Here is a 20,927-nt window from a genome sequence, read left to right as displayed (position 1 = left end):
ATTTGCAACGTATTTTATATAGACTTCTCAACTAACAAATTATGTATATATCATTGGTAAATGAATTATTAAAATACAACTAAAACAACATTTTTTGTCTTAGTGTAATATCAAAATTGAATGGCATTCATGAATATATGAATTCTTTTAACTTTGCCAGATACAGGAATTGAAGCAACGGGTTCTCTTTTAGTTACCATACATAATTTGTTTTTCATTCTGTAGTATGCAAATAATGGTATTGACGGTTTACAAAATGGCATCAAAAGGATCCATAGTTCTTAGTGTATAGCCGCGTAAAAGCGAGAATGACCAGATGGGAACACACATTCGAATAACGTTGCTTTATTACATCATCGGCTGGAACAATCCTTCTTTATTTGGGACCAGAGAATGATGTAAATTATGTTTGGTCACAAATTAAGAAGTGGATTTAAAGAGAGATTAAAATCCGAATTTTCGGTCTCTAATCAAAGGATTGGTTATTATTTACTTTTCAACTGAAGTAATTACGTAAGTATAATTCATAGGTATTCAAGAGAGTGACTCTTAGATCACTTCAACTCCAAAAATGAATTACAATCTCTTTTTACATGTTTTTTTTTCATGTATTTCAGTAACACTCGTAATGGTACCCGAGTTCCTGCTACTCCTACACATAACACTATGTATTAACCATATTGCTCTACTGGTTCAAATCCTTATCAAAATATTTTAACATTTCAAAATATTCTTTTCTTATCTGATTCTCGGAAAGTCTTACTATCGTAACAAATAGTGACTAGTGTTTCCTCAAATTTATGTAAAGTATCTAATCTATAAATCAAATTTGCGTCTACATTTGTGTATTAACTAATTATTCGTAGATACCACACCTTTCATCAGTAAAATTTGGATTCGAACTTTCCCCTAATAAAAACAGATAAATGACTTGACAATGTCAAACATGGCTGTAAATTTACGTTATAAACATTTTGATAATAGTAATACAGAGAAGAAAGTGCACGCCAAGGTTCGCTTTTCTATTTTAATGAAACATTGAGTTATATAACATGACTTTAACAACAGTCATTAGTTAGAGACTGATGCATAAGTTATGACCATTATGAATTCCATAGTTCATCTTCTCCCTTTTGCTGTCGAGTCCTTGCTTGGTTACAAAAGAAAACATTTCGATGGGAGTTACTTAGTTACAATTCAAAATGTTAAACTCAAAAGGAAGAAAGGAAACAGTAAATGGTGATGAAAAATGAAATACATTAGCGTACACTAATGTTAGTCATAGGAAAGTAACACCATGGTATGGTAAGTAGGGAATCATGACTAGATATATGCTGTATCACGTGCACATATTTTTTTCTAAAACTCACAAAATATTTACATACAGAATATTTTTCATACGATATACAAGTTTTGTCCAACATTTACAACTTCTCATATATACATATATAATATTTACATTTAACTTTACAAAAGTTCAGATAACAAGGACTAATCGAGGCGCCTCAAATTAGCCATTGACTATGAAAACAGAGAAGAAATTAATGCTATTGCCTCGATATTGGTACTCTCGATGTAGGTCATAGAACATGAAAGAAAGGTCATAAATGTTCACCGTCGAATAAATTGACAGGTAATGCATTAGTTATCCTCATGGACTTCAAGTTGACAAGATCTGTGCAGAACTATTCCCTGGCAACATAATATTTTCAAAACACTAGCGCTCACTCTGTAGCTAATTCCATCAAATTTCAGCCGTTTTCCAAACACTATAAAAGTTAATGATGGGATTCTGGTCCATTAGACTTTTATACTTTGATTCTTACTCTTTATCTATCTGTCTGTTTGTAGCCTGGATTTACTATACCAGAGTCTACCATTGGCTCATCCTTATTATCCGGAAATGTGATCCTATAGAACGAATCCACTTGGTTGTCCTCAACTAAACGATTATGGTGAATAAACTGATCTTTATATCTGTAAAAGAAAGAAGAAAATATTATATTCCTAACGTAATTTCTAAATTAATCAAATAACAATATATGATGAGATTAAATATATAATGAGATAAGTTATATATATTGATATTAATGAAACAACAAGAGTAAGCTAGTGAACGTTGACGTATATAGATTTATATACAAAATACGTGTGATTTCTGATTCATGAAGTTTAAAGCTACTACTGAAATGACTTCTATTGAAAGATGGCTTAGAATGAGATGACAGAATAAGTGTTATACGCCTTGACTGTACTAGTAACACTTTAAAATCATATCAACTAACTAGACGATAGACACGTCTCTGCTGTACTAATAATATGTTTAATTCATATCGGCTAGCTAGACGAAAAACATGTCTTCATTTTATTAATAATATGTTTAATTCATAACTAGACGATAGACAAGACTTCACTATACCAGTGACAAATCACATCGGTGATAGACATGCCCTGACTATACCAGCAAGAGAAGTCGTATTTCAAAATCACATCGGACGAGATTGTCACACAGTATTAACATTTAAAACCTTACTTTGTCTTTAATGTTATTGCACTCACTTGCGGTATAGGAAAATACTGGCTATTGTTGCAACTATGGCGACCAACACGCCAACACTGGCGATGGCTGCAATAGCTCCGACATGCAAGCCTTTGGCAGAGTCTGAACGCCCTTTCACCGTACCCACGGATGGTTTACTCACATCTGGAACTTTGAAATGGCTTTGATTTTAAAATAAACGATATATTAAACGTTATCAAAAAACATCAAAATAATCACTGACACGATACCAGCATCTTAAATAAAACTCAATTTAAATGAAACTTGAGCAAACTATAAACAAGAGAAAAGTATATGCAGAGATTCTTAAAACAATAAAAGGAAATGATGACCAAGTATTTGTGGAGGAATAAGTGTCTTCTGCTTCTTCGACGACACCCGCCAAGTAAATCTTAGTCCCCTATTAAACAAAGCAAGTATAAAAACAATCGAACTATCATACTTTACAATAATGTAACAACTTCATAAAGCACTATTAGAATAATCCCATATTAGAAGCACTTTGAGAAGAATTAAACTTCTCCCTTCTATAATTTTCACCAACCTGCTTTGCATGATACCCTGTGTTGGTGCTTTAGTTTGTTAGATTCCGACATTTTTGCAAGAAAAACGTGATATTTTGGAACAAGCCCTTGAATAAACTGCGAAATGTGAACATCCTAGTTTTCGGATTCAGAATTGTTGCTATCCAGAAATGGAATATTCAAAATAGGAAAACTTAAAATCATCACGTTTATCATACAACTTTGTGGAAAGTTGTCATTGTTGGAAAAGATCGAGATTAGTAGCTGATGTAGTCTGTCGTGGCCTTGATTACCAATTGTGGTGGGTAAATATAACGGATATGGTCAATAAATCTCTAACAATTACTTTTTGTTTCAACTTATTTGCACATTCATTATATCAATTCATAAATTACTTTTCTTCTATCCTGGTTGACCTACGAGTAACATTTCAAAAAGAGGCAGAGTTTATCGCAGAATTGGTAAAAACAGGAAAAACACTTTGCTATATCACTCAGCTTCACTTTTAAATATATTGATGATGTATTTTCTGTAAAAAGGTTTACCCCTGTCGGTCACATATATCCGCCAGAAATGTTTGCAATACAGTCAAGCTCAGAAAATACTAAAATCCAACCGCAGCATTGATGAAATGAGCGGACAATAAGGCTTGACAATATTCTTTGTAATTTCACAGTTAGATACAAACGATTGCTAGATAACTTATAAGGCGGGTGTTTTCGATTAAGAAGACGATATACCATCTTGTTTTATTTGTCTTGTATTCACTTCGTGTATTTTATGTGTTTTTTATTATGGTGTTGGGTTCTGATAAAGCCATTGCAATAACAGATAGCGTATGTCCTGTTCATCTATAATCTGTTTGTATTTGTGAAGCCTTGTAAATAGAAACATTTTGTCTTTCTGTTCTTTCTGTACAATGCCGATAAAAGTAATCATTATCATCCATCAAGAAAAAATATATTAGTTTCGCTTAAATCTATTCAAGAACTACAACCAAACCACCAACCTGATACTGTCACAGTCGCCGGCTCAGTCGTCTTGTTACTTGGAATTTCTAAAAAAAAAAAAAAAAAAAACATAGCGACATAAATAACTCATTATATATTTAATCTAATACTTGAAAACGTCCACCGGTTCGAAAACTACCCTGTAACAGATTAGTTTGAATACGTTATTAACCAATAAGAAATTAGATAGTACAAATTTCAAGTTTTTTGTATACCTTGAAAAGACGAAATATTGATTGAATATGTTATATGACCATGTCAATATTTTATTTCAGAATATGTAATAATTTCTACCTGATGAAATACACCGGTCACCCAATAACACGTAGTCGTCTGCGCATGCGCATGTATATTTAAGGTTCTGTTTCGGAAGGCAAAGATGGTCACATGTGTGGTCGAAGCATGCGTTCCTTCCTGTAAATAAGAAAATCCGTAAAAGACACAACAAATATAGCTGGTGACCTTCCAATATTATTTCATAAGATAGAATCTGTTGAGTTGAACTCTTTCTTTTGTTCTTCAGGTGAATTTTGTTTACCTATGTTTCTTTTATCTGATTTTGCCGACTTTAACTCTAAAGTTATTTAAAGCGCAAGACTTCATCATCAAAAACTAGTGAGAAGCTTGATTTTGTTCTTATAGTTGAGTTACAAATGTATTATCTTAAGATGGTTATCTTTGTCGTTACATATATATGCATCCGTCTAAGTCGTCTACTTACCTTTCAGCACGGAGTCACTACTGTAGGCAGCTATACCATTAAGCCTAGAAAAACTAGACGGTCCGATCTGCTCCATATTTCCTCCAGTCTTTAACAGTCGGGAAACGGCACTGAAAAAAAAATACAAACTAGTAACGTTATCAACAGTAATAATCGAATTTGTATCACAATAGAAAGTACGTTTTTACAAGCTTTTCACGAATCAACGTATCTGCTACATTAGGAGTAACAAACGCAATATGATAAATATGCTTGACATAACAGTTCTTCAGATTTCCATGAACTTACTTTCGTTTCCAGTCTGTGACGTAAAGGAAGTTTCCAAGAACAGTTATCCCGAAGTAGTGACTGTTGGGTTCTTCAATAACTGTCTTCCGGTTTTGGCCATTGATGTCGATAACCTCAATTTTGTCGTATTTAGCGTCCACCCAATAGATTTTCCTTTCTGAATAATTAAAAAATGGACTTTTCGGTTATTAAGAATAGTTTTTTATTAGATCATTTTTTCATAAAAAGGGGAAACAAGCAAATATTCTATTATATATATATAACAGCACATCACAAACATTAGACTGTATGACGCATTTTGATAGAATACCGAAATATGTTATATGGGCGGTCTTCATCCCTTTTGTAGTTCATCCTTAACAGCAGTCAATAACCATTCTTTGACATTTTTCAAATCATAGGCTATTAGCACGTTTACAAAATAGTAAATAAATAGATAAATAAAAAATCCGACATGCAAAAAGAAATTCAAACTCTAAGTAAATAAGACCACTTTAACTTTAAACTTAAAATAGTTACACAGAGGTCTTTAAAAAGATATTAAAAGTAAGTAATGTCATCTTCAACGAGAAATAATCAAAACATAGATTTTACTGATGAATAACACCTAATTAATTTATTAACATCACGGAGCTTACGTCTATCAAAACGACGCTCAAGCAGCCGCGATATCGTTTTATCGAATCAAACAGTAAAACTCTTAATCTAATTTTAGCCAGGGGTTTGCTATGGAGGTAAGTAATCCCCTTTTGTCGAAAATATTAGATTCAGTGACACATGAATAATATATTTAAAAAATTACAGAATGTATTTGTAAAAGTAGTGAGAAAAGAGGGTGCTGACAAAACTGTTTCCACGGTTAAAAAAATAGAAAAAAAATGACAAACTGACAAAATATTTATCCAATCTATGTTGATATATAATTCAATATAATGAAGCAGATCGGTTGGCGCTTGTAGCCACGCCTACTGCAGTTCCAAAAATAAGATAGAATCCAAATCTTACAGGAAACAGGATTTCCCATTAAACAGGCGAATATTGCAGCCATCTACCTGTGTAGTCGACAGCTATTCCGTTTGGCCAAGACTTTTCTGTGAGGTTGACTAGAACCGCTCTCTCTGATCCGTCCATATTGGCAGTTTCGATTTTTGGTTGACGTCCCCAGTCGGTCCAGAAAATCCGACTGTAATATTAACAGCTAAATAGTCAAGCGAATGAATGAAGCAACATAATTCCTAATTTTCTATAAACTGTGATGTAACATTGGTAATTCATAGTTTAGCGTTTATACCGGGTTTGGGCTTGAAACTTCATTCACTAAACTGACCTTCTTATCGACGGAAGCAAGGGAATGGATTTCTAAACTTTAAGAACAACTTCAATATTCAAATTACAATTGTATCTACTCATCCATGGGTTGAAATGCAATGTCTGAATGAAAACTAACCCATCAAGTGGGTGAACGGCAATATCTCTAGGCTGGTCGAGGTCTTCATATACAACAGTCCGGCTGAGTCTGGTCCGTGCAAGGGAGATAACAGTAATGGTGTTGAGACCAGTGTTGGTGTAGAACAGAAGACGGTTGATATAATCCACAGCAATCCCGTCAATAACAGACACTAGAAGGTGGGTCAACAAAAAGACGTCACAAACACGGCTATTTGCACTACGTTTAGGTTAAAGAAAAAGATTAAAGTCTAAAACAGGAAAAGGATAGTTTAGATTTTATTTGTATGTAAGTGAGTCATAAATATCGGAATTAAGTCATGGATATCGGTATTAAGTCATGAATATCGGAATTAAGTCATGAATATCGGAATTAAATCATGAATATCGAAATTAAGTCATGAATATCGGAATTAAGTCATGAATATCGAAATTAAGTCATAAATATCGGAATTAAGTCATGAATATCGAAATTAAGTCATGGATATCGAAATTAAGTCATGAATATCGGAATTAAGTCATGGATATCGGTATTAAGTCATGAATATCGGAATTAAGTCATGGATATCGGTATTAAGTCATGAATATCGGAATTAAGTCATGGATATCGGAATTAAGCCATGAATATCGAAATTAAGTCATGAATATCGAAATTAAGTCATGAATATCGGAATTAAGTCATGAATATCGAAATTAAGTCATGGATATCGAAATTAAGTCATGAATATCGGAATTAAGTCATGGATATCGGTATTAAGTCATGAATATCGGAATTAAGTCATGGATATCGGTATTAAGTCATGAATATCGGAATTAAGTCATGGATATCGGTATTAAGTCATGAATATCGAAATTAAGTCATGAATATCGGAATTAAGTCATGAATATCGAAATTAAGTCATGGATATCGGTATTAAGTCATGAATATCGAAATTAAGTCATGAATATCGGAATTAAGTCATGAATATCGAAATTAAGTCATGAATATCGAAATTAAGTCATGAATATCGGAATTAAGTCATGAATATCGGAATCAAGTCATGAATATCGGAATTATGCTATGAATATCGGAATTAAGTCATGAATATCGGAATTATGCTATGAATATCGGAATTAAGTCATGAATATCGGAATTATGCTATGAATATCGGAATTATGCTATGAATATCGAAATTAAGTCATGAATATCGGAATTAAGTCATGAATATCGGAATTAAGTCATGAATATCGGAATTAAGTCATGAATATCGAAATTAAGTATTCTTCATAGTACCATTGCAATACCCACATGGCTTCGATCTAAAGGCAAAGAAACGTATTATATATATATCCTGAGCATTGATTGAAAGTCAGACATTGAAAACTTTAACAACTTTGTTGTTGCATATTCGTCCATCCGACGTTGACGCTAAGCTGACGGATAAATACAACATCTAAAATTGCTTATTCAAACATTCACTCATATTTTGAACGTAATAGTAAAGAAATTTTGTAGTATTCAAAACGTGCTAAAGTACTGCTGTGCTCCTTCAGCATAAATATATGTAGATGTACACTGACAATGACAGCGTTAGCTCCAGAATAACAACGACTTGTCACTAATTATATATAGCATCTTTAATGCTCATCAATAACATAACTAGCAATTATTCAGTCTTTGAAAACACAGTGTAGTGTTTTCCTAAAGGCTGGATTTTTATGTTCAGATTTACAGAGACGCGGAAATGATATACGACAATACTGCCTCTAAATTTAATTATACAAACCATTCGTAAGAATCTGAAGTGTGAACTCCGTCTGTGAATTTATGTGAGCACCCTTAATTAGTTTGGCCATATTGTCGGTCCAGTAAAGCTTTTCAAATAGCGAGTCATAATCCAGAGCTATTGGGCGGTACAGATTTGGGAGTGGAATAGCGTGGACACTCTGATCCTCTAACCCGATCTGGTACATGTGTCTCTGGTGAGAATCGGACACTATCAAGAAGTTGTCAGACAGCAAGCCTTAAAATTCAAAGAGATGAAAAGGTTAGAAAAGACTCCGAATTAATGCTGTGGTACGTTAGACAGCAAACATTTAAATTAAAACCTTGATAACTATACAATGTATTAGAACTTTCAAAGAAATGGAGAAATTGAAAAACAAAAACGAAAAACAAAACCAAAAAACAAAAAAGACCGAGTTCTTTTTACTTTTTTTAAACTATCATCAATCTTAGTTGTGTGTCAGGTATTTTATACATAAGCTTAAATTCATGAAAAAGTTATCATGAATATGGTTTGGAAGACAATAACACAAAATGAAAAACTGTGTTTTCACTAACAAAAATTGTATATTTGAAGAATAAAAAATGAACAATGAAAATAGATATAAAACATATAAATTTCCTTTCATGTCTAATATTTCAGATATATATACTTACTGGATGTGCATCTATTCATATCGACGTCATCTAATTCAAATCCAATTCCACATGCGCAAAAGGAAGTTGTCGGTGAGTTTGGAAGACAAAGTTGGTCACACGGTGAATTTGCGCAAGACCCTTCAATGGACAAAAACACGCATTCATCAATGTAACATGACAAGGGTTTGTCCAAAAAGCGTTTAACGAACGTAACATGTCTCATTTCTCCTTAAATTACTTGCTTAAACTTATTATATGTATCGTAAGGGTTTTCGATTAACACATCCGGAAAAAGTCGAACACTATTGTATGTCTGATATAATAAAAAAACAACAAAAAAATATCACCATGCTAACATAATCGTAAGCCAAACGCACAGTCAATAAAAGTACAATGCGAATAAGAACAGGTGTTCCGGAGGAGAAAACGCATTTTCTAATCTTACAATAACTAGGATCAAACGACGATAATGTCGACTGATATTGTGACTTTGGAACAGTAAAATATCATTTAGAGTTGTTGTCGAGTGATGTTGCGATAATCAAATATGCACGCTAATGTCAGGTCCACAAACATTAAAATTACATTTTTTTTTTGCTGTGCTTCCGGATAAAGGGATTGCAGTATTTTGTAATACCTGTTAAGTTTGGCTGATTTGAAAGGTCGTATGTAATGAGGTCTGCAGACACGCCCACCTGAGGGTGAAGAATTCCGCGCTTTTTTGTTCCTGTGTTGAGGTCTGCCACATGAATGCCGTTCATCTTGTCTGTATCTGTCCATATGATGTAGTCCTGCTCGTGGAGAACAGTTTTAGTTATAATTTTAACTAAGGAAATATCCTTCGATGATGTAGATTATATTCTAAAACAGCAATATCTTAATTGTTATATGTACCTTACCTGGTAGACACTGATGCCAAAGAATTTTGCAGACTGCTGGGAGTAAGCAATTGCAACAATGCCATCTTTCAGGTCATAACTTCCAATTTGGAACAGCTCGGAATCCGACCAATAAAGTCTGAAAAACAAGATAGCAGCATTGGTCGTGGTAGTAAGTGAAAAAAGATAGTACAGTAACAGTTCACGATAACTAAACATAAACGCTCGGAACATGCCAAGTATATTCTGCTACACTGAACTGGATAAACCATTGATTATGGATATCGGAGAGAAAGTGTTGGGACAACTCCAGATTATAGTTGTTAAAATGAATAATTAAAATAATTCCATTATTTCATATTTTCCATCAAATTCTATGTATGTATCGTCTTGTTGTTATCTTTACGGTTGTAAATAAATATATTTTAATATCATCTCCAAACGAATTGGTTATTTTTTCGTCCCGTCTCGTTATTTCATATATATATATATATCTTTAGAGCCATGCTTCTCGAATACTAAAGGACAGAATTTAATCAAACTTTACAATAATCTGTATGATTGTAAGGCGGGCTCTAAATATTTGTTTTTGTACCGATAGGTTTACATGGAAACAAAATTCAAAGTTATCGGCCAATAATGAAATATTGTCTGATTTCAACATGTTTGTAAATGTTTTATAAATAGTATGAACACAGCTACAGCTTCCTTTGCGACTACAGGAATAACCAGAGAGAAAAATGCAATGTCCTGTATAATGCCTGTCCTGTTTGTTTTGTTCCCAAACAGATGTAAATTCCTAAACATCGTTCTATTCGTAAAATCCTCAACAACTCACTTATCTGTATGGAAGTCTATACAGAGATGATTCGGATGCCGGACTCCGCTGAAGATTTCTAACTCTGCTCTAGAGTCTCCATTCATGTAGGACATTTCTATAACTTGTCTTCCGGGGTCAGTCCAGTACATCGTCCTATAAAACAGGCAAAGTTCCATCATTAGTGAGGCTTCAAAGTATCAAGAAAATAAAGAAAAACAATTATTCAATATATTCATAAAAACAACGGATTACAATGATATTTTAGGAATAAAAGAAAGACTTGGAATAAACGTTGTTCTCCTTATCCAAAAACCATATAATGTCCTAGAATTTTCTTAAAGATATATATGTTATAGAGCCACGTACCCCCGTTCAGGATGTACAGCTATGCCTAGTGGTTCCTCTAGATCAGTGTCGATAATAGTTTTCTGGTAACGACCGTCTGTCTTAGCAACCATAATATGTTTGAACTGGCGGTCAGTCCAGTACAGCGTAGACGTCGTCCAGTCAAGTGCCATACCTGTTTGAATAAAAAAAAAAAGGTTACAGCGTACAAGTGATAGTTATAGATGATGTAAATGTCGTAAATCTTAACGTATGATATTTAAAGTATGCAATTACATTTAGCTGCATCTTCTTTCACTGCTTTTCGGATATCGAACAGGGTGCGGAGGGGGAGGGGGAAGGGGGCGGGGAGCAGAAATGTGAAATGGTCAAGGCTAATCTGTTAGGGTCTGAACTTTGCCAAGTTTTCAAAATGTATGAAATTGGCATTGCATTTTGGATGATAGTTCAACATAAAACCTTTAAATGGTTCTACGGCATGTAACGCTTAAGTACCAAAAGGTGATATGTTTCTTTCATATATTCTTCGGAAGTTACAGAATGATGCACAATGGTAGAACTTTGCTTGTCAATTTGACTTCGTTTGGAAATATTGTATTTTTATTTGCTATATGGACTATGTTCTGTGCTCGTTATTGCTTGTTATTGTACCCTTGATTTCGCTGTTTTAAATGAATTCCCATTTGGAGAAATAGACAGTGTTACTTACCTTGACATACGTAAATGTAATACTTTATAGAATTCAAATTTCCACTTTTTTACGTGTGAAATCTGTATTTCTAATAAGTTTTCCAAAACTCTATCTTAAATGAATTTCAACAGGATGAATATTACATGCATCTTGAAAAACTTGTTTGGGCATACCTCTGACGTCACCAAGCCCCCGGATGACGGTGTCGGTGTAAGCCCCCTTCTTAAGTTGGACGGTACCGATACTGTTGGTGATGTTGGCAGTGTAGTAGAGTACTTTTGCATTGGCGTCGTATGTTAGCGCCGTGAACCCTTTTCCGCTCTTCATAAAGCATTGTTTATCCATTGTGACGTCGACTAACGACATATCCGCCAGGTTAACAGGGTACTGACATATGGCGTCCCCAATGGCGTAAATGTGAGCAGGCTGAATGAAGTAGTCACTTTCTGGAACATCGCATTGAAATATTTGACCACGTGTTGTTCAATATTAACTATGGTTTTTCGAAGATAAATAACAACAGTATATCGATGATATAACATCCATTAATATAGATTTCAAAGAAAGCGATTTTGTTTATCTTTCATTATGAAAAAAGTCAAAAGCATTAAAGATATAGTCAAGTTATACATGTGCGTTTTGCATATAATTAAATAATCATTTTGCGAAAATATGCGTGAAATTTAATAACAGATAACTTTTGTATCCCTAGAAAGAGCATAGGTCATTTAATAGAGAATCGATAATTAATTAGTAAAAATATCGGATACATACAACTATATACACTGAACAAGAGGGAATGTTTTAAACTGAAAAAAAGCCTGATACATTGACACATGAGTGACATACCTACGCACGTTTTCTGATCGTCTTTAAGGGTGTAACCGTCGCCACAGTAACAGGAGGCACCGAAAGGAGGATTATTTATACAAATTTGCTCACAACCGAGTAATTTACATTCATCTGAAAAACCAACAGTGAAAAAAACAGTGAAAGTGAATATTTCATTTTCGTATGATGATTTCTATGTCAACATCGAATTTTCTTAACTTTAGGTGTGTACGATAATGCTTTAAACTCACAAATACAAGTTTTGTTACTGGTGAAATATATCTATATGGCTATATTTAAATTGAATACATATATGTATCTTACGTATTTCATCTTTAAAATTCAAATGAATAGCAAACTAAGTTGACAAAGAGTATGCCATTTCAACTGCGCACAAAAATAATCTGATTATGCATGTAACTCAAAAATTGATGACAATATCAATGGGTCTTTACATCGGCCAAAACACATCAGCTTCTTTTGACAGAAACCAGCAAAATGATACTCTAAAAACACTGAAAAGTTTACACAAAGGATCCTACCTCTGTTGCCTTGTTGTAGGTCCTCGTGGTACATGACGATGCCGTAAGGACGATGACCCAGCTGATAATCAATGTATTTAATGCCGGTATTTTTGTCGTAAATTCGTAAATGACCTTCCACTTGTTCCGTCACAAAGATATATTTCTGTGAGATAAACAACACTGCATGAGACATAACTCCTTTATAATATTGTTGTTGATATCGAACTGATAAACATTTCAGTGTAAAGCCATTTCTGGAATCAGAACTTTTTATCCATAAAGCAATAATTCAAAAGTTGGGGGATTTTTCTAAACCTGATAACCGATTCTCACAAGATGAGGCTATGTAACAGTATAGAGCTTTTTCATGCATTGTCTATCAACAAAAGACACTGTTGGTAAAAGAAATACCATGAAACGTGCATAACATTACAAACAATGGATTACATATCTACATGTTTCTTGGTAGTACGAATGTGCGAGACCTATTTTGATGTCTGAAACTAACAGTAATGTCGCTTAACAACAAACGCAAATCTGCAGGTTCCCGGAGGGATAATGACCCTAGCTGTATTTCTAAACTTACTTTATAAAGAGCAATTCCGAAAAAGTTGGTGCCCTGGAGTTGAACTAGTGTTTTTCTGTTGTTTCCGTTAAAGTCTACCCGTTCTATCGTGTCCTTTCCACTGTCTACCCAGTATAGTTTGTTCATCGATTGGTCGACAGCTAGACCACGTGGGTGTACAAGGTCATTAGATACCAATGTGCGTCGGTTGTTTCCGATGAGGTCGGAAGTTTCTATTTTCGGTTGGTATCCCCAATCACTCCAAAATAAGTAACTACAAAACAACAAATTGTATATATGTATTTATTTACTGTGCTAACTGTCAGAAGTGATTTTAATGGAATTGGTTCTTGTCCATAGAACACTCACCAAATATTAAAAACTGGTCTTAAATGTTGTTACACGGCTTAATATACTTATGCAACAAATCTTAATATCGTATCAAGCAGAAAACATGGAAAGTCAACCAATTTCATTAAAACCAATTTCATTTCTTATCAATAACAATGTGTGTATAGGAGTGATATCTAAAATATGCTTATCAACTTTTTTTCTTTTTAAATTTTCGAAGACAGGTTGTCAATGGTCAAATTGAATTCACAAATTAACCAATTGATAAAACTTCTGATGAAAATCAGAAAAAAATAATTCATTAAAACAAACTCAAAACTGTTTTACCAATAGGTCTACTGGATTGTTATTATGACGACTTGTTAGGGGGGTTTACTAACATTCTAGTCTTAATTCAAAGTAAAACATTTGAACTCCTTCCGAAATAGGGAGGATGGACACGACCGCTACATAAATATATATGTTTGGTGAAACTTCAATCTGCACCGACAAAAATTGATCTGGAAACTCTAAAACTCGCCACAATCTAGGAAGATCTGATAACCCTGAATCCCATCCCAAAGAACTGAGGAAACTCCAAAACTCGTTCCACCCTAGGGCAGTATACCTACCCTTTCTGTGGATATATAGCAATGCCGTGAGGTTTATCGAGACCTGTATTAACGATTTTCTTATAGAAGTTCTCCGTACTGTTGATGGCGACTAGTGTTATCCAGTTATACTTAGCATCCGCGAAGTATAAATTATTAGATATCCAGTCCACCACCACACCATCTACTTCGCTGGACGTGCTGGTGAACAGGGTCGTGGTGGAAACGCTCCCATTTAGAGTCAGTCCCTGCACTCTTTTGTTACTACTCTCCGTCCAGAACAGAATCCCCATGTCGTAATGGAACGCAATACCTCGGAATTGCCATCCCGAATGTGGAGCACTTATATGGCGAACAGTCACGTTTGTTGTCAAGACCCATTCTTCAGGATCACCTTCAATAGCCATTATCCGAGAAACCCCATTTCCACTTGCAGGGTGCATCGCCCATATAAGATTTGGACCATGACGAACTGTCAAAATAGAAAGATCATTTCTAATTTAAAAGAAATCCATTAAGACAGAAAATCGTTTCTCCGTCTTCGATATTAAAGGGGTACTTTCTCTATAACATATAATAAGATTATATAGAAACTGTGTACGCAATTCTTTGCATAATCTGTTAGATCTCCAAGTTTAAACTTATCAAATGCTAAAGCCGTGATACAGATACAGATAATTATGTTCTCACAAATATCAAACCTTTTCTCGTGTAAAACATGACATTATCAAAACATTTTTAAAACTTTGTAACTATCTTATAAGTTTGAGTTTCCAAAAGAATCTTAATAAATATTCTTTCTAAATTTCCGACACGAGGCAGGTAAGTGCTGATGATCAATTAAAAACTGACCTACATGGTGATATGTCAATGCATCTATCTAGGTCTGGAATAGAGTATAAAGTTATAAAAAAAACTGTATTTCTCAAATCGATTAGCCTGCAGGCAGTATCATGTCTTCGGTGAGTAAATCTGATAACCATAAGTGATATAAGTAAAAGTGATAAGTGCTGCATAGATTTAGCATTATCTTGTCTACTATATAGCGGCTCTGTTTCGCGAGGCTAATATTTCGCGGTTGCCCCTAGAAGTTAACGGATAATATATTGCATGCATATCTATAAGCAGGTGTCGGTGTGTACAGGCATAACAGTTAATTCATTCGCTGTAGTAATGCTCACTGGGTTCATTTGATACATATAATTGCGTTATTGGCTGTGAATATATTGAAACTAAGATCCCGCGAATATTATCATGTATACAGTATATATATAGACTGGGTGCCTGATGACAACTTGATAAAGTGAACGTTAAAATACGTCTAGTAATATCGTAAAAGAATATGTACGCATTTACAAGGATCCTAAAATTGCCTTCATATTACAAGTACATGTACTTATATATGTATACTGGAATCAAAGATAGCACTAAAGTATTCACTGTCGGAAACTGCGTACCATTTGACTTTGTCTTCAATGACTATAATATTCTCAGTATGTTTCCCAACAATGTTTCTTAAAACATTTTTTTGAAAATCACACAATATCATGTGATTATTACATTTTGCAAAACGTTTTCACCACATAATCGCAAATGTCACATAACAAACCGTTTATTTTGTCAGTTTATTGTAATCTCACAAATGTCAAACCCTTTATTGGGTCAGTTTATTGTAATCTCACAAATGTCAAACCCTTTATTGGGTCAGTTTATTGTAATCTCACAAATGTCAAACCCTTTATTGGGTCAGTTTATGGTAATCTCACAAATGTCAAACCCTTTATTGGGTCAGTTTATGGTAATCTCACAAATGTCAAACCCTTTATTGGGTCAGTTTATTGTAATCTCACAAATGTCAAACCCTTTATTGGGTCAGTTTATTGTAATCTCACAAATGTCAAACCCTTTATTGGGTCAGTTTATGGTAATCTCACAAATGTCAAACCCTTTATTGGGTCAGTTTATTGTAATCTCACAAATGTCAAACCCTTTATTGGGTCAGTTTATGGTAATCTCACAAATGTCAAACCCTTTATTGGGTCAGTTTATGGTAATCTCACAAATGTCAAACCCTTTATTGGGTCAGTTTATGGTAATCTCACAAATGTCAAACCCTTTATTGGGTCAGTTTATGGTAATCTCACAAATGTCAAACCTTTTATTGAGCCAGTTTATTGTAATCTCACAAATGTCAAACCCTTTATTGGGTCAGTTTATTGTAATCTCACAAATGTCAAACCCTTTATTGGGTCAGTTTATTGTAATCTCACAAATGTCAAACCCTTTATTTGGCCAGTTTATTGTTATCCCACAACTTCCAAACATATTTTACGTTAAATTCATCATTTTGTCATAAACCGAAGTAAATGGACAGCTTTCCTACGGGTAAATCTGAGAAGCTGGGATTATGGAATTAACATTGCTGATAATGCACCTAGGGCCAATCCATCTATTTGTGACTATTTCTTCCCATCTTTTTTTTTTATTATTTATTTTTTTTTTTTTTTTTTTGAAATTCCAAGCAAATTTAAGCCAATATGGCCTCATTTGACCCATGTCAGGTCATACTCGTGTCAAAATATATATATCATCAAAGTGTAGTCACTAAAATTCTTACCAACCCAATTTGAGATATTTCTGATAGAGAGTATAATAAAACGAACAAAAATATGGTTTTCCAACATAAAATGTCGCAAAATTTCACCTTTTTCCGAATGACATATTTGTTCCTGAAGCTATGAAATCCATACCTTCGGTAAAGAACCTTAATTCTCGTCCATTCATAAAAATATCTGATTTTACTATATATGACTGTAAAGAAACCATTGTGGCTCTCATTGGCTTAGCCTTTCGGGTCTCTTGGAGCTAGGGCACTATAATTAAAAACCAGTTCACCTTTGTACATGAAATCTTTGTGTAAAAAGTTGTCAGAATCTTTCCATATGTTCATGAGAAGAAGTAATAACTGGTAATTGTTTAAGATATGATTACAGACGACGACGCGCAAAGGGTTATCGTAAAAGGTCACTCGAGACCTGCTGCCTGATCAATAAATAATACTATTATGTTTTTGAATTCGAAAAAAGGCTCTGGATCGTTTTCAGACACAATCGAGTGCGTCACATTACCATAGCTTATTCTATAAAGAACATAAAACTAGACAATTATGTGGTATGTACTTGGACCTATATAGAGCACTCCAGACACGTGTAAGAAAAGAAAAGATGTACAGGATGCAATTAACTTCAGATTTAGAACAGGAAGTTATCTTACGGTTCTTCAAGTGTTTCAAACGACACTGGAAAACCACGTTGAAACGTATTCCAAATATACATATCGTAGGTACGTTTCTCTGTAGGTCTTATTTATGTGATGTACTGTTCACAGCTCTCTGTATGTCTAAATTAATGTGTGGTAGTAAAAGAGAAAGTATGAGCACAGAAATAGATTTACTTTCGATTGCGTAGTATACTTAAGAATGAACACAGAAAAAATACCGCGATAAAATAGTATAATTTGTTCGCTGTGTCTATCGACCCGTCTATACATAAGGTCATTTCGAGGCTGGATCTCCTCGAAGTGGCTGGTGACTATCTCATAGAACAACATACGCGAGACCCGTCGCATATACCATCTATAGCAATTCGGAAAACATTTCGTGCCAAAGACATAAACAAGAACGACTTAAAGACATTAAAAGGAATACGGGAGTTGAGAGATATGAGGGGATGGGGGTGGGGGCTGGGGTGGGGGTGGGGGTGGGGTAGTGGGGCTCAAACCACACATTTCATAATAAACCAGGCCACATTATTGACAGCATCCTATTTACTGGGATTTTCATTCCTGTATAAACTTCAAATAATTTGGCATTCGGAAATATGTTTTGATATATAGCTTGAAATGGTTAGATGCGTGAATCTTATACATAAAGAAGTGAATTGAAATATAAAATGATTACATCAGAAACAAAATAAAATAAATAAATGTCATAGGGCATTGAGTACATGTACAACACGTGCTACAATCTACAGACAAAGACATTGGCTTTGATTTTCCTCTTATACATGATTACAGAGTTCTTATCCCGAAAGTAAATGTGATAACAACACAAGGATCGGCACACGTCACAAGTGATTACGGATCAGCTCACTAATCTGTTGTCATTGGCAATCAATTAATCAATTAATCTATTTATTTATTAAAGATCTTACAACAAATATTGCAATCACTTCCCTTCTTACAGCAAGAGGGGGCGGGAGAAAGAAACAAAGGCAAGAAAATTGTTGTCCAAACTTTTAGATTTTATAATTAATGGAAGTACAAAACTTTATGCATATTTTTAGATACCATTAATTTTTCAATCAGTTGTGACATGAAACCTTAAACAACAATATATAGACTAATAATCCTAAAGGTTTATATCATTATCGATTAAGTGCATGGAATAATATTACTACTGATGGAAATATTTTCATTTTTGAAGGAATTTAAAAAAAATAAGACATTAAATGTTGTGTGCACAAACACGCAATATTATTTATTTATTTATTTATCTATTACATCTATTAATTCTTTTTTTTCTACTTTTTTATCAGAATTGTAACAAGTGTTAAATCTGTCACTAAATCACTCCACGTTGCGGTTATTCATAATATCACATTTAACGCAATGTCTCTCTTTACACTTAGTGGGGTGTTAAAACTCAGTGTTGGTGTGATTTCAGACCTCTGAACTACGGGGAGGAGGTACACTTGACATCACATGCAGTCATTAAGTGCATATACTTAATTCCAACAATGACACCAAGGCTGCGTCTTAAGGACCAGGAACTCGGTAGATCATAATTTACTTATTTATTATTTTATTTTATTTATCATTTGAGACAGAGATTCATTATTTTTATTTATTTTTATCTTAAATTGATTGGTATATATTGTTACATCTACAGCTATTTACCGTATAAAGATTTTCCCGCCATTTTCACTTTCCATATACCTGTATTTTGTTTACAGATTGAACCTTAACATCATTCGCACATGTTATCACGATATGATTTCTATCGGTTTTCTCGCAATAGCAATGTCCAAATCAATCACGTACGCACTTCGTGTATTGTGCTTAAAATTACAGAACGCCGCCCTTGTATACTACGCAAAAATTAGTGTCCCACTAATCATAACTAATGTACTTACCCGCACGTGATGTCAATGTTATTCCAAGTAAAAACACAAAAATTAGAATAAAATCTCGCCACATGATCATTTGGTTCTGTTTCTGTTTCAGTGGGAGGGGTACATGTCACATCTACCGTTTAAACACTGACTCTAAGGATAGTTGCTTGAAGTTTGAGTTGGCAAGTCGTAATACGGGGCTAAGTCTAAAGTACGAAACGAACGCGGAGAGCCGGAAATGTCGCATCATATGTTGAGACAAGGACAACATCCGGTTCTAGTTTGAGAGCGACAATAAATACGGGTTTACTGTAGAATTGGACCGAGAGATAATCTTGTAAACATCGGGATTATCTAAGGATAACGTTAAGGTATTTGTGTCTCTGTATTCGGCAACGTCAACACACAATACTATATAGATGATGTCGAATACAGTAACTAACACATTACATGTATATTTACACAGTCCGACATGTTTGGAATTTACAATTGCACGAACTGGTGTTAAATCATCTTTACGGTAGAAACTGACATGTTAATTAGTACAGACACATATTCAGAAGAAAATTATTCAATATTAATTCGAGAATTCTCCCTGCCAGATGCTATTTTTAGTGTTTATTTGTTTATATATATACTTCTCCCGGGTATATCACGGTCGTAAACAGGAAACTCACAAATTTGTTGTTCTTGTTTTCAGAGAAACTTAAATCAGGGATATCTATGTAGATTTTCAGAGTTGGCGTGTATCTAACGTCGTGTATATTACAAACCCTATATCAACTGCAAAAATTGTGAAATTAACCAGTCAGGAAATGAAATTTTATTGTTTTTTTTAGTTTCAAGATAAGGGTACTTCATGGTTTTCGTTACTTTTTCATGTTTCCGCGTATATTAAATTCTTCTATTCTGGTAAGCAAGAACATGGGATAAGATACATTGGTATATCTTAACTTCACATACTCAATATGTGAGCATTAGGTTCTCGGGTCTTAGACTTTGAAGGACATAATGCACCAGTAGTTCCCCAAGTTTTGTTCTTATTTAGAATTTCTTTTTTCTGCCTACAAATTTCGATTTTTCTGTGCGATTCTTCGACTTGTCAAGAAGCGGTCGACCCTAACTCTTCGGAACACCTGGTCTTATTCTCCTTGTACTAATAGAAAATTCCATTTAAATCTTTCTTTCGCCTTTATTTTCCCGCCATT

The 20,927-nt window shown here is 34.1% G+C and overlaps 1 protein-coding gene across 1 annotated transcript; it reads right to left on the bottom strand.

Moving 5' to 3' along the window:
• Window positions 1–586: 586 nt before the first annotated feature.
• Window positions 587–19,891, bottom strand: LOC132548876 (low-density lipoprotein receptor-related protein 6-like). The gene is made up of 20 exons (XM_060212773.1): window positions 19,741–19,891; window positions 14,570–15,020; window positions 13,629–13,881; window positions 13,061–13,205; window positions 12,537–12,650; window positions 11,861–12,133; window positions 11,018–11,171; window positions 10,670–10,804; window positions 9,853–9,970; window positions 9,591–9,744; window positions 8,972–9,091; window positions 8,316–8,552; window positions 6,551–6,722; window positions 6,156–6,286; window positions 5,104–5,260; window positions 4,816–4,925; window positions 4,389–4,508; window positions 4,094–4,141; window positions 2,560–2,710; window positions 587–1,977 (listed from the first exon to the last, which is right to left on the bottom strand). Exons 1-20 carry the CDS (start codon window positions 19,808–19,810, stop codon window positions 1,830–1,832), a joined length of 3,261 nt encoding a protein of 1,086 aa, XP_060068756.1. The 5' UTR covers window positions 19,811–19,891; the 3' UTR covers window positions 587–1,829.
• Window positions 19,892–20,927: the final 1,036 nt, after the last annotated feature.

This window comes from Ylistrum balloti, unplaced genomic scaffold (assembly GCF_031769215.1).
Source record: "Ylistrum balloti isolate Yb309-2 unplaced genomic scaffold, AGI_CSIRO_Ybal_v1 Utg370032, whole genome shotgun sequence".
Classification (NCBI taxonomy): domain Eukaryota; kingdom Metazoa; phylum Mollusca; class Bivalvia; order Pectinida; family Pectinidae; genus Ylistrum; species Ylistrum balloti.
This window is presented reverse-complemented; position numbering and strand designations above follow the sequence as displayed.

Excerpts from the sequence above, each read along its gene's own strand:
- LOC132548876 (XM_060212773.1), bottom strand. The coding sequence starts at position 19,810 with ATGATCATGTGGCGAGATTTTATTCTAATTTTTGTGTTTTTACTTGGA. Across the intron at positions 12,134-12,536 it reads CGATCAGAAAACGTGCGTAG|AAAGTGACTACTTCATTCAG; the intron begins GTATGTCACTCA and ends GCGATGTTCCAG. Across the intron at positions 8,553-8,971 it reads TATGAATAGATGCACATCCA|GCTTGCTGTCTGACAACTTC; the intron begins GTAAGTATATAT and ends TTGAATTTTAAG.